Below are 12,614 nucleotides of genomic sequence, written 5' to 3'. Positions count from 1 at the left end.
GCCTGCGCCTGCAGCCTCTTCTCATGGCACGGCCCTGGGCGGCAGCTTCCTCTCACCTCACGCTCTGTCAGCTCCCACACACCACACTCAGTACGTGTAAAGGTCACCGGAGGAGGCCCCACAGGGTTCTGACACCGACAGCAGAGCACAAATGGCTGCCTCAGCCTCCTGGCCGGGGGCCCGGCGGGGGAAGCCTGTCACACCCGAAGGGGATGGGCTGGGAGAGGACTCGGGGGCCCCGTCGACGTCCAGCTGGCTGCTAGGAGCCTGGGGGGAGGACAAAGGGTCTGTGGGGAGACGGGCTCAGTGGTGGCTGGCTGGGCACCCTGGTGAACAGCAGACGGTGCGGCTGCAGGTGGCTAGGCTCAGGCAGCTGCCGGGGCTGAGTGGACACAAGTGCCCCCGCTCCATCGGCTGCTGGCTAGAAAGGCCAGGACTCCTGATCGCCCAGTTAGACTGGCGCACGCTATGTTAGCTTCAAGCTTTGGAATCCTGTATCTGCCACTGCTTTCCTGGGCTGATCAACTAACCTTTTGGAGTCTCAATTTTCTCCTCTGCAAAACAGGGCTTAAACGACCTAGTCCAGAGGCTTTGACATGAGAGAGGTTCAGATGACATAACGGTACGAAGTACCTGATGACAGCCGGCAGAGAGGAGGGGCTTCGCAGGGCCTACATCCACAGCAGACACCTGGGCATGTGGATTGTGCCACCTACCAGAGTCTGTCTCTGCTCCCAGGGGGCTCAGTGGTAAAGAACCCGCCAGCCAAAGCAGGAGACGTAAGAAACGTGGGTTCGATCCCTGGGTTGGGAAGATCTCCTGGAGCAGGGCATGGCAACCCACTCCAGTATTCTTGCCTGCAGAATCCCATGGATGGAGGAGCCTGGTAGACTATAGTCCATGGGGTCATCAAAAGTCAGATACAACTGAGCATGCATGCACGGTGCAGGTAGGAGACCAGAAAGGGAAGCAGGAGTAGCCAGGATGGCCACCACCCATCATATGAGGAACACAGCTTGGCAGCCTGGGATGCATGGGGGGTCTGCTCATGCTGGGACGAATGCCCTCTGCCCCTGGCACCAGACCGGGCCCCCAGGGACTGCTCTGCCTCCCGGGGTGCTCGCACAGGCCACCCTGTGGGATTCAGCCAGAGTGCCCATTCCACCCTGAGTGGGCCCCCCGCCCCGCGTCCTGCTGAGGCTGGCAACGGTGCACAGCGGTCATCTCCAGCAGCCCCACAGCAGGGCCTGTGGGTCAGAAGCCACCTTGGTGGCTCTGCTCCCACAGCACTGAGGCTGAGGTCGAGGGAAGGGGGTAGGGACGGCTGGAAGTGGGGCCTGCCTGGGGGCTGCTGAGGCAGGGTGCCCAGGCCTCCACTCACTAAAAAGAGACTGCCAAAACCAAACCGAAGCAAACTTCACAGTGCGAGAGGTGGGCCAGGGCTGCGTGGTACGGGGGGCGACTACGCCAGTCATGTTTACCACGACGGGGTCTGCCCTGGCTCGGGGACAGCAGCTCAGACCCCCACCCCTTCCCATTCCCTTTCCATCAGCTCCAGGAGCCTGGTTTGGGGACAGCGGTGCCTGGGGGACCGCTGTGGGGGACCCCACAACCCCACCCCGACAGGTCCAAGAGGGTTAGGAAGCAGAAGGCAAGGGAGGGTTGAGGGAAGCCCCTTTGACCTGATCTGGAAGGCAGGGTGGCAGGCGGGAGGTGCCCTCAGGTGGCAGGCAGAGCGGGCGGGTGGGGGCCGGGGTCCCGGTGGGCAGGCGAGCCCCGCTGCACTGCTGCAGCGCCAGCTCCGGGCTGCCGGCCTCCGGCTGAGCAAGTCCTAGTTTGGAGAGCGAGCCGCTGAGGCTGCTCCTCTGCCCCCTCCCCCTCCCAACCTTCCTCCCCGCCCCCCAGCCTGAGACAGCCGTTATGAAAATAACCCGATTGGTAACCGACTGCACTTCCTCTCCCAGCAGAGCAAGCAGGCAGCGGCTGCTGGGCGGGTGGCCGGGCGGGCACACATGGGCACGAGCCTGGCTTCCCAGCTTCTCTTCCCAACGTCTCCAGAGGCTGGCAGGGCAACAGCCCCAGAGCCTCCCCTCCAGCCAGCCCGGTCACAAGCACAGCCCCTGTCTCAGCTCCAGGAAGGCAAGGGGGCTGGGGGGGTTAGACGTGGGGGGGTCACCATACACACTCTAGCTCCCCATGAACAGGTTTTTCCGGGGTCTGGGGAAAGCATCTGAGACAGCTAAGCACCGGCCCCAGACAAAATAACCACAAAAACAAATATCTTGTGGAGTGTTTCACAACTTACAAAGCGCTTTTTCACAAGGATTACCAGACAGGAGGCTTGTAACCCCCCCTGTGCAAGTGACATTTCGGTCCCAGCTGAACCACCAGGGCACCTGAGGCTCAAGGAGGCCTGTCGTGCCCAGAGCTTGGAAGGGCTGATCCGGGCCTCGCAGCCCTGCCAGGGGCCTGTCAGGTCCAGAAGAAGCCAGGCCACGTTGCACCCACCCAGCCCAGCATGCCAACCCTCGGTTTACACCCCTGGCCCCCAGAATCTAGAGCACCAGCTCTCCAACATCCTGGTCCAAGGACCCTCTTACACTCTTACAAATTACTGAAGATTGCCAAAAGGTGTTCTTTGAGAGTTACAGCCATTAACGTTGACCGTATTAGCTTCTGTGGTGGCTAAGACTGGAGCCTCTGCCTGCAATGCAGGAGACCTGGGTTGGATTCCCAGGTTGGGAAGATTCCCCTGGAGAAGAGAATGGCAACCCACTCCAGTATTCTGGCCTGGAGAATTTCATGGACAGAGGCTACAGTCCATGGGGTTGCAAAAAGTGGGACATGACTGAGCAACTAACACTTTCACTTTTTCATATTAGAAATCAAAATTGAGAAATGTTTAAAATACTATTTATTCATTTAAAATATATTAAAATACTATTTAAAAACAATAAGCCCAGTATGTTAATATAAATAACAGACTTTTATGGAAAATAAGCTCTATCTTCCAAGACAAAAAACTAGCAAGAAGAGGGGCATGTTTTAATTTTGTAAATCTCTAATGTCTAGCTTAATAGAAGACATCTGGATCCTAATATCTGCCTCTGCAGGCAATCTGTTGTGATATGTTAATTTGGCTGAAGTATACAAAGAAAATTCTGCCTCACACTGACAATAAGAAAAGGAAAGAGTATTTTAATAGCCCTTTCAGGCAATTACAGATATTCTTCTCTGCTACTATACCAAAATACCACAAGTGGTCGTTTCTTAAAGGTTAGTGGCTATGTGGGATCCGAAATGTTATCAGTGAACTTTTCACTGGTCTATCTTGCATTTTGAATTTTGAAACATTAAGCACTGGTCACTGGAATATACTGGTTTACTGATTTAGGTGGATCTCCAGATACTGCAACGAGGTTTCCAAAATTCTAATTTTCGCTGAAAAGCTGAAATTTTATCAATAGCAACACTGTTTTTGAAGTGACAAGCTCACTGCATTCTTTTTTGAGAAAATGTCTGCTAAACATCCAAGTTTAAAGGGTTTTTGTCTGTCAGGTGTCCTTTCAAGCTAAAATGGTGCTCCTTAAAAAAAAAAAAAAAGTGACTAAAAGGGCCTGCAACTCAGTCATAAAAGTGCTTTTCAAGACAACCATCAAAGTTCGGTTTGCAGCAAAAGTGCCTCATGTGTATTTCACATTTCTTCACACAGTATTTTTTAAAATGTACACTCAAGGACCCAGGCTTTATAAAATTGATACATTTATGGCAATTTTTGGTGCTGTTGCCGTGAGTGTGAAGAATACAGTGGCTGTGCGTCTATGTTGGGGCCGCTGCCTTGGCATATGCCAGGGCTCCGGTGGTTTTACCGTTGCTTTTACACCACGTTTTACCACTGCTGCTTACCATGAATCCAATGCCAACACTGTGAAAAGGACATAAACCAGGGCAGCTTTGAAAGTAACATCATGAAAATAGTTTTGATCCCAACGATCCCCTGAAAGGGTCGAGGGCAACCCCCAGGACCATACTTTGGGAAGCCCTGATGCAGAATGAATCCTAACTCCAGTTACCCTAGCAAGCATGCTTCTGCAGTGCACCAGTAATGCAGCCTCCCATGCACCAGCACGGCCCTCGGTTCTACCCAAAGCTGTTCACTGCCCCCTTATCTGGCTGAGCTCGAGCTCACTGCTGTGTCCTGGCCCACGGCACACCTTCTGCCAGGAACACTGGTCTCCTTCCCCGCCCCGTATCACAATCCCACCTGCTCGCAGCTGCCCCAGCCAACAGGGCATCACTCCCACTGATGACTCCACGGTGCCCATCTGGCTGCCCTGCCACGGGACCCCGGGAGATCCTCACTCGCCCAGATCTGTCTGCCTTGTTCCTCCCACCCACAGGACAAGCCCCTGGCTGGGGGTCGGGAGAGGGCAGGGGCCAGGTCCAGTGCATCTGGGCATGCCCAGCACAGTGCCTAGCAGCGAGTGCAGTGATCACCACTGATCAGCTGAGGAGGAAGGAACTGGGAATTCCGTGGGGGAGGGACCAGTTAAGGGAAGAGAAGGGCTCCCTCCACCTCAGGTACCACACCCGAGGGCTGACCACAAGGGCTGGCTGCTTCTCTTTGCTGGGCCCAAGCGGATGGTGGCAGCCTCTGTTTTTAGCAGCTGCCGCCCTCTCCTCTCCAGAGGACCCGGGCAGTGACAGCCGGGCTCCTCTCCAGAAGGGGTGCCAGTGCCCCCTCCATGCTCTCCAAGATGAGACCTGGCCTCAGGGTTTGGTGCCATGCAGTCACAAGGTGAGCATGTGGGCAAGGGGTGAGGGGAAGAAGACTGGCTGCCTCAGAGGTCGGGGGGCCAGGCCAGGACCCCAGCTCTGAGCTCCTTGCTGAACCATCCCCAGCCTCTCTCTCCTTTCATCCTGAGTCCCCGTCTCAGGGCCTGGCTCCTGGGAGGCCCTGGACAAACGTCTGTGGAATTAATGCCTGTCTCATTCCTTCAGAGCCTCCCCTCCAAGCCATCCTCCTGCTGGCACCAGACTTCACCTTCAAGTGCCCACCTATCTTTCAGTGGCTCTCTACTGCCAGGGAACAGAAAGCAGACCTGGGTCTGGCCGTCAACTGGCTTCTCAGCCTCCTCGCCCATTTCTCCTTCATACTTTTATTTGACAAATATGCATCTCACTATGTACCAGACACGGTCCTAGTGAGTGAAGCGAAATCGTTCAGTCATGTCCAACTCTTTGCGACCCCATGGACTGTAGCCTATCAGGCTCCTCCATCCATGGGATTTTCCAGGCAAGAGTGCTGGAGTGGATTGCCATTTCCTTCTCCAGGGGATCTTCCCGACCCAGGAATCGAACCCGGGTCTCCTGCATTGCAGGCAGGAGCCACCAGGGAAGCCCACGGTCCTAAGTGTTTTACAAATACTGTCTCTTTTCACTTCATAAAAAGTAATATTATCTACATTTTACAGACCAGGAAACTGAGAGACAAAGAGATTAAATAACTTGCTTGTGACGCAGCCAGTAAGGGGCAGGGTTAGAGTTCCAACCCAGAAGCCTGCTCTGGGTTTACGCTCTCAACCCCTCCCTCCACCTCTAGATGCTTCTGCCAGTCAGCGTGCGGGGGTCTCTTCCTGTCTGTCCGGGTGGCACTTGGCAGCCTCTCTGCCTGGGACACCCTTCCTTCCCTTCTGCTCAGCAAGCTCTCCTTTAGCTTTTCCCCTCTCCTTCTTTCAGAGCTGGCTCAGATACTGGCTCTGCCGGAACGTTCTCCCCAACTTCCTCTCCCGGGGGCTAGCTGCTCCCACGCTCAGGCCCTCCCTTGGTTATTCTGGGCCACTGGCGCTGGTTTACGACTCAGTATTCCCCACTAGCCCAAGTGCCCCCGGGACCACGTTACTCGTAACTGCATCCCCAGGGTCCAGAAGCGCCGGACGTGGTTTGAAGAGTGAACGGAGGGAACAGTGAACGGTCCAGGCGCAGCCTCCTGGGTCAGGCTGAGAGGGCAGGGCTCTGGGCCGGCACAGTGTCCCAGTGGCCAGCCAGGTCCTGAGCCCTTTTCCTGCCAGTTGCTGCTGTGGGCTGAGCTCGTGTCTCAGAGGCACAGGGTGAAACTGATCCCCGATGGGGATGTCGATACGCCTCCCTCCACGCCTTGCCGAGAGACTTATGAAGCCCCTGCTGGCCCCCGCCTTCCTCTTCTCTTGTGACTGGTCCCTCCTGTCGCCTTCTCCTGTGTCTGCAGCAGGCCGTCACTCCCCATCTGCTAGGAGCAGCATTCCACTCTTTATCCCTCATTCAAAATTTAACTCCTCTGAAATCTTCTGACCACGCTGCTTCTTCCTCCTTCATCTATGAGAAGATCTTAGAATCAGCTGTCAGCCTCCTGGGCCCCACTCTACTTTCCAGGCTTCCTGCACTCCATACAGAGTTGTTGTTGTTGTTTTCCTGCACCTACAATCTCCCTGAGAGGTTACCAGGGTCAAAGGTCTTTTCTGAGGATTTGGACTCAAAAGGTCCAGATGTATTCTTCCTCTGACTGGCTATGCAACCTCAAGCCAAGTCTCTTACCCTGGGTGGGCCTCAATTTCCCCAACAGATTAAGGGGGATAACACCATCTCGTCTTGCTCGGGGCACTACTGCAGACTTGAATGAAAAAGTGTTCATGGTAACCCATTCCTTGGTTTGCCAAAACTTTAAAGACAGAAAGTAACTCCAGAGGCCTAAAACTCAGAACACTCACTCTGGAGCACCATTTGGTTACAACTATCTAAGCGAATGTGGGTTCAATCCCTGGGTCGGGAAGATCCCTGGAGGAGGAAATGGCAACGCGCTCCAGTATTCTTGCCTGGGAAATCCCACAGACAGAGGAGCCTGGGGGGCTACAGTCCATGGGGTCACAAAGAGTCGACTGCGACCAAGGGACTAAACAACCACAACAGCAAATCAAAGCTGCAGACGCACCGCGCGACACGCACGCCGGTGGGCAGAGCACACAGGGAGCCCTGGGCCAGGGCCATCTCTGAAGGATTACCTGCAATGGGAAAAAACCTGCCAACCACCTAAATGTCCATCAGCAGGAGACGGTAAATAAGCTGCTGGACAGTTACAAAAGGAATAGTATATAACAATTAAAGCAGGTTCACGCTAGAGCTCAGGTTTCAAGACAGTTAAATCTCCAAAACAATATGGAGGGGAAAATCTAAATTCAGAATATCAACGATACACCATTTTAACTCAAAAGGCAAAACCGTACCAAGCCGTACGACGTGTTGCTATGGATGCGTATATACGCGGGGAAAATATCTTAAAACAGGCACGAGAGTCTAAACACCCCAATCAGGGCTGTGGTTTCCTCTGGGGAGGGAGACAGGGAGGCCTTCGTCTCTATCTACGGTATGTTGGTAAGATCTAGCCAAGCTAACTGGTAGGTGTTATTCTGTATAATTTCCTCGTGGCAAAAACTTAATGTTTTAAAAAATATTTTTATAAATTTTTTTACAGATTTTTTAATATATATATTAAAAAAAAAAAAGACCCCTCAGAGGGAGAACAGTTCCTGAGGGCTGCCCGGGTCCGTCCTGCAGGGATGGGTTTTGGCCGCGGCGTGGAACCCTGAGCATGCCCCACGCTGCCTCACAGTAGGAAGCCCACGTCGGTGGGGCCGGAAGAGAGGTCTCCCCTGGAAGGGGAGGGCGAGCGGGTGACAGGCTGTCAGTGGGGTGTCTGTGTGGGCCAGGAGCAGGAACCAGCTTGCCCCCTTTCACAACCACCCCCGCTTCAGTAAAATGTCAGCAAGCTGGGGAAGGGCGGGTGGAGAGACAGGCAAGCTGTTAACCCGCGAGATGCTGGGGCGTGGGCGGTGCGGGCCCAGGCTCCTAGACAGCTATTTTGGCTCAGCCCTGGCAGGGGAGAGACCTCCGAGTGGGCGCTCGGAGCGGGTGCCCGGCCAGGCGCAAGCAAGGAGAGGTTCCAGAGTGGGGCGAGAGGGCTCAGGCCCCACCTCTCTCAGACCTCGCCCCAGGAGGCCTGGTGCACTCTGCTCTCCCGGGCCACAGGCCACTCACTGACCACCCCCCAGGGCTCCTTGAGTGTGTCCCTTGAGTCATCTGTTCCCTGCGCTCTGAAGGCCAGATGAAAGGCCCCAGGCTTGCTCCTCCACTCCGGACCCAGCCAGGGAGCCACAGGGCCTCCTACTTACAAACATGGTCTCTCCACCTGCGGGTCCGCCCGCCCCAGCCTGGCCTTGATCTCCCAGGAGTGAGGATCCTGGTGGCAGTCCTCCCGTGGGGCTGGGGCACAGACCACGCGGAGGTCTTACTCCACTCCCACGCAGGACAAAGATCTCTCGCTTTCAAGAAGCCCTCAAACCCCTTCTTAGACTCTACCAGTTTGGTGATGGGATAATAAAAGAATAGAAGTAGGGAGGGCCAGTATGTCCGAGGGCAGCCTGGTGTTTGGAAAGATACTTGGCTCTGGGCTCCAGCATAAACTGTGTGACCCTGGGCCAGGAGCCTTGATGGCCTCTCTGAGCCATGGGGTCTTGTATGTAAAATGGGAATGAAATCAACTACAAGGTTGTTGGGCGGATTACATGAAACGATGGACTTTCAACCTTCTGGTAACTGTGAATCGCCGGAGAAGGACGAGCAAGCACATCCCTGGCGTCCAGGTTGGGGGGGGGGGGCGGGCGTGCTTGTCTCCTCAGCCCTCCCCACTCCCCCAGGCCCCAGAGCCTCAGGTCGCCTCAGACCTGCTCTCCGCCACTGAACCCTGCCTCTGGGGTCTCAGCTAGGAAGGGGGCCAAAAAGATGGCAGGATGCGTGCTCCTCAGAGGCATCTGTGTGGTTGCTGCTCTGACCTGCCCCCTGCCACCTGAAACCACCTTCACAGGCTCCTGCCTATGAGACTGGAGTGCCAGGGGGGCCCTGGGCCGAGACCCCTGGGCGTGGGGAACCACACTGCAGCCCTGCGTGGGGCTGACACCTGAAGGGCCCCAGGGGCCCCACCCAAGCGGAGGTTCAGAGGCAGCAGTTTGGTGGGGGCACCCCCCGGAAATGCACCCTGATCTCGCCCAGGATGAGGGAGACGCTGAGCCTGGATGCAGGCGCGGGGGGTTCCCCACAGGCCCACCGAGAGAATCACTCAGGTGGCAGCGGGGAGGAGGCGAGGGCGGGCAGGCCAGAAGGTGCCAGATTGAGGGTCTCTCAGAAAGCGGAGAGGCCTCCGGGGTTCTGGCATGGGGTACAAACTGACATGATCCTGGCGTCAGGGGACCGGCACTGGAGGCCCAGATGACCCCTCGCTAGCTGTGAGACCTCAGCCTGGCCGCTGCCCTGGGCCTCGGTCTTCAGAGGCAGGGAGGGGGGTCGGGTCAGGTGACGTGGAGGCTCGCCCCCAGCCCGTCTCCTGCCACCTCCTGCCCAGCTGCGCCCTGGCGGCCAGAGTGTCAGCAGCAGGGGTCTCTGTGGGCCCACCCACAGGCCCGTGGCACCAGAGCAAAGCAGGCGAGGGGATGTCCCCATCACGCCCGGCCCTCGGTGGTAGCTGTCGCCCCCTTGTGTCACTATGGCGACACTGCAGGAAAAAGGTCCCCTCGGCTTGAGGACCTGGGAACCTGCTTGCCTTGGTCAAGTGCCCACTCGCCTCCCACTCTGCTCGGGGGGTGACTGGTGGATCCTGGAGAGGGCTCCAAAAGCGGCGGAGGGAAGGCCTGGTTCTCCGTCTCCCAGGGCCACTAGGCCCTTCCCCTGTCCTTGCTGAGGAGGACACCCACTCTTGTGCTCTCTTTTGCCAAGTGACAGTCCCGGGTGGCTCTACATCCTAGGATCTGACCTTTCTGGAGGACAGCATGGAGGGGAAAAAAGTGCCAAGAGCTGCCCACGCCCCTCCCCTGCCCATTAAGCCAGAGCTGCGTGTGTGGCAGCGGGGGAAGACCATGGGTGACACCCGCGCCCGGCCAGGCCAGCCCCCACTGGCACCCGGTGTTGGGTGGGGGAGTGGGCGGTCCCGGCCAGGCCAGCCCCCACTGGCACCCGGCATTGAGTGGGGGAGTGGGCGGTCAGGTGAGCCAACCCGCAGTTCACATGCCAAGGCCCCTTTTTCTTCCCAAACCCAGGGGCCCTGGCTCACACCGGCCTCCCCTGGCCCCTGGGGCCGCTCCCAGAATTAGCCTGAGCGAGACAAACCACTCAGAGAGGCGCCTTTTGCACCCAGACAGCCGGGCGCCAGAGTCCGGGCTCCTGCCTCTGAACGTGAAGCGTCCCTCAACACGTCCCTTCCGACCGTTGCAAAACCAACCCCAACTGGGGCTGCTGTTGCTCAGGCTGCCTGGCGGGCAGCCTCCGCCATCTGGACTCCAGGTTCACGCTCACTGGGCCCGGAGTGTGGCATCACCTCTAAATGGGGCCTATTGTCTCCGACTCATCCCACAGGTGTGCCTCCTGCCCTCCGGGAATGATTGACTTTAAGCAGGATAAAGGGCAGGGCGGGTACACCCCATGCTCGGGCTCCCATGGGCTCTGCGGGCTGAGGCTCCTTCCGTCTAGACGGGTGAACGGTCAGGTAATTTCTGATGCCCCTGGGGTGCCAAACCAGTTAATCCACCAGCTGTGTGACCTGCCCAGGGTCAGGCTGCTGGCATAGGGCCAGAAGCTGGAGGGCGTCCTCTGGAGGTGAGCCCTGGAAGAGGAGGAAGAGAAGGCAGTTAGCTTCCCTCCTACTTCCGACTGACCACCCCTCAGGCCAGGAGGCTGAAAGGTCAGAAGAGGAAAACCCAGATGCCCAGTACGGTGGGGCCTACACCTCCTCATAGGGAGAGGCTGATGGTTCCCAGCAAGGACAGGAAGACGTGGAATGGAGCTGGGGAGGAGCACGGCTCAGCCATGTGTCTTCCTGGGCTAAATAAAAAAGGAGATGTGGCACACTGCTCCCCAGCTTCCAGACGGTGAACCTGTGAGAGGCTGGTGTGAGAGGCTGCGGTAGGCTTTAAGGGAGATGCCAAAGAGGCTGCCAGGCGGAGATCGTCCTCCTCCTGACCACACCAGAGATGGTAAACACGCAGCCCATGTACCTTCGCTACCCCTCCCAAGCCCACGGCGGAGTATTAGTGGATTCCAGACCTCTACCATCAAGCCAAGATCTGAAAGCTAGTGGATTCTAGACCTCTACCATCGAGCCAAGATCTGAAAGCTAGTGGATTCTAGACCTCTACCATCGAGCCAAGATCCAAATGCTAGTTGATTCTAGACCTCTACCATCGAGCCAGATCCAAATGCTAGGGGATTCCAGACCTCTACCACCAAGCCAAGATCTGAATGCTAGTGGATTCTAGACCTCTACCATCGAGCCAAGATCGGAAGGCAGAAGACTCAGCGCAGCATCTGCAGCTACCACCAATCTATTCGCTATTCTCTCTCCCAGCCATGGTCTATTCGTGAAACGGGACCGTTGGTCCCAAGGCCTGAAGTGTGTATGGGGCGGGGGGCGGAGAGGAGGAAAGCAAGGTGGGGGCTGATCATCACAGGGCGGAGGCCCAATGAGCAGCAAGAGCTGGGCTGAGGATGAGCTCAGCGCCTGAGGAAAGACGGCGGACTGGGTTCAGCTGGGGGCACTGGGGAGTTTCACCTGAGGCTGGCAACCAGAAAGAGGGCAGGACCAGGCGATACTGTCAAGAGGCGGTGCCACTGCAGTGCACCGTTCCCACTACCCGTCCCACCCTGCCTCCAGTCAGAGCAAGGGGACAGAGATCAGCCCCGGGAGACATCTGACTCTCTGACGCCAAGCCTGCCAGGAGGAAGTCTTTGCCCCCGGCTGCCCCCCCCCCCGACTCTACGGGGTTTTCCAAACACATTCATTTCTTTATGCCCGCTGCCCGAGCACAATGCTACCAGGCAGGGACACTCCTGCCATGCTTCCAGAGGGGCTGTTGCAGGTTCTTCTCATTCACTAACCTATCAGATCGCTTACCATCCCCAGAGGGACGTAATACGATGGCTCTCAAACTTGGAAGCACTTTAGAAACACTTGGCAAGTTGTAGAAAATGCCCAGTCCCACCTCCAGACCTGATGAGTCAGACATGCCCAAGTAAGAGCTAGGAATCTGTACTTCCTAAAGGTCCTGAGGTCACTGTGACGTTCTGTTTGGTAGAGAGAAAAGGATGCGGGTTTTGGAATCAGACTAGAGTTCAAACTCTGTCTATGACTTTTAAACTTGCTGTGTGACTCTGGGCAAACTACTCATCTCTTTGAGCCTGTGTTCCTCTCATCTATAAAAATGGGAGAAGTTAATACCCATCCTGGTTATTTGAGAGACTGATGTAAAGGTACCGGTCGTTCTCCCGCTTCTTTTTCTTCCTCCTGAGGGGTTGCTGCTATGTGCGCAAGCCTGTGCCCTTCACGAGGGACGCAGCCACAGGCCAGAAGAGCCCGGCACTTGGTGCCCTGTGGGCAGGGACAGGAAGCCTCTGGCGGAGCCCCCCCCTCCGCCCTACGAGCCTGTGAACACTGGAGGCTACATCCTGCGGAGCTGGGTGTCAACTGCTCCCCCTTGCAGGGCTGTGGGTGACAAGACAGAGGCAGGAGTCGCTTTGCACCCTTTCCCATTTGATGT

At 56.7% G+C, this 12,614-nt stretch overlaps 1 protein-coding gene across 15 annotated transcripts in view; it reads right to left on the bottom strand.

The window, feature by feature from the left end:
• The window catches only part of DGKZ (diacylglycerol kinase zeta), a 43,708-nt gene that overhangs the window by 16,625 nt on the left and 14,469 nt on the right, over positions 1-12,614 (bottom strand). Inside the window, exon 1 of one of the 15 annotated variants that reach the window (XM_086341377.1) lies at positions 1,683-1,831. The exons of 7 other annotated variants lie outside the window; for them this stretch is intronic. Coding sequence is in view for 2 of the 8 variants with exons in the window: in XM_086341374.1 (XP_086197500.1) it covers positions 531-618 (88 nt within the window). In the remaining 6 variants the exon portion in view is untranslated. Of the gene's footprint in view, positions 1-56; positions 1,466-1,682; positions 1,832-12,614 lie in introns of those variants that run through there. 7 more of the 15 variants (XM_086341376.1, XM_086341386.1, XM_086341387.1 and 4 more) reach the window with 7 other exon arrangements.

Source organism: Bos grunniens, chromosome 15, assembly GCF_055505025.1.
Source record: "Bos grunniens cultivar Pamir isolate PY7600 chromosome 15, Bosgru_T2T1.0, whole genome shotgun sequence".
Taxonomy (NCBI): Eukaryota; Metazoa; Chordata; class Mammalia; order Artiodactyla; family Bovidae; genus Bos; species Bos grunniens.
This window is presented reverse-complemented; position numbering and strand designations above follow the sequence as displayed.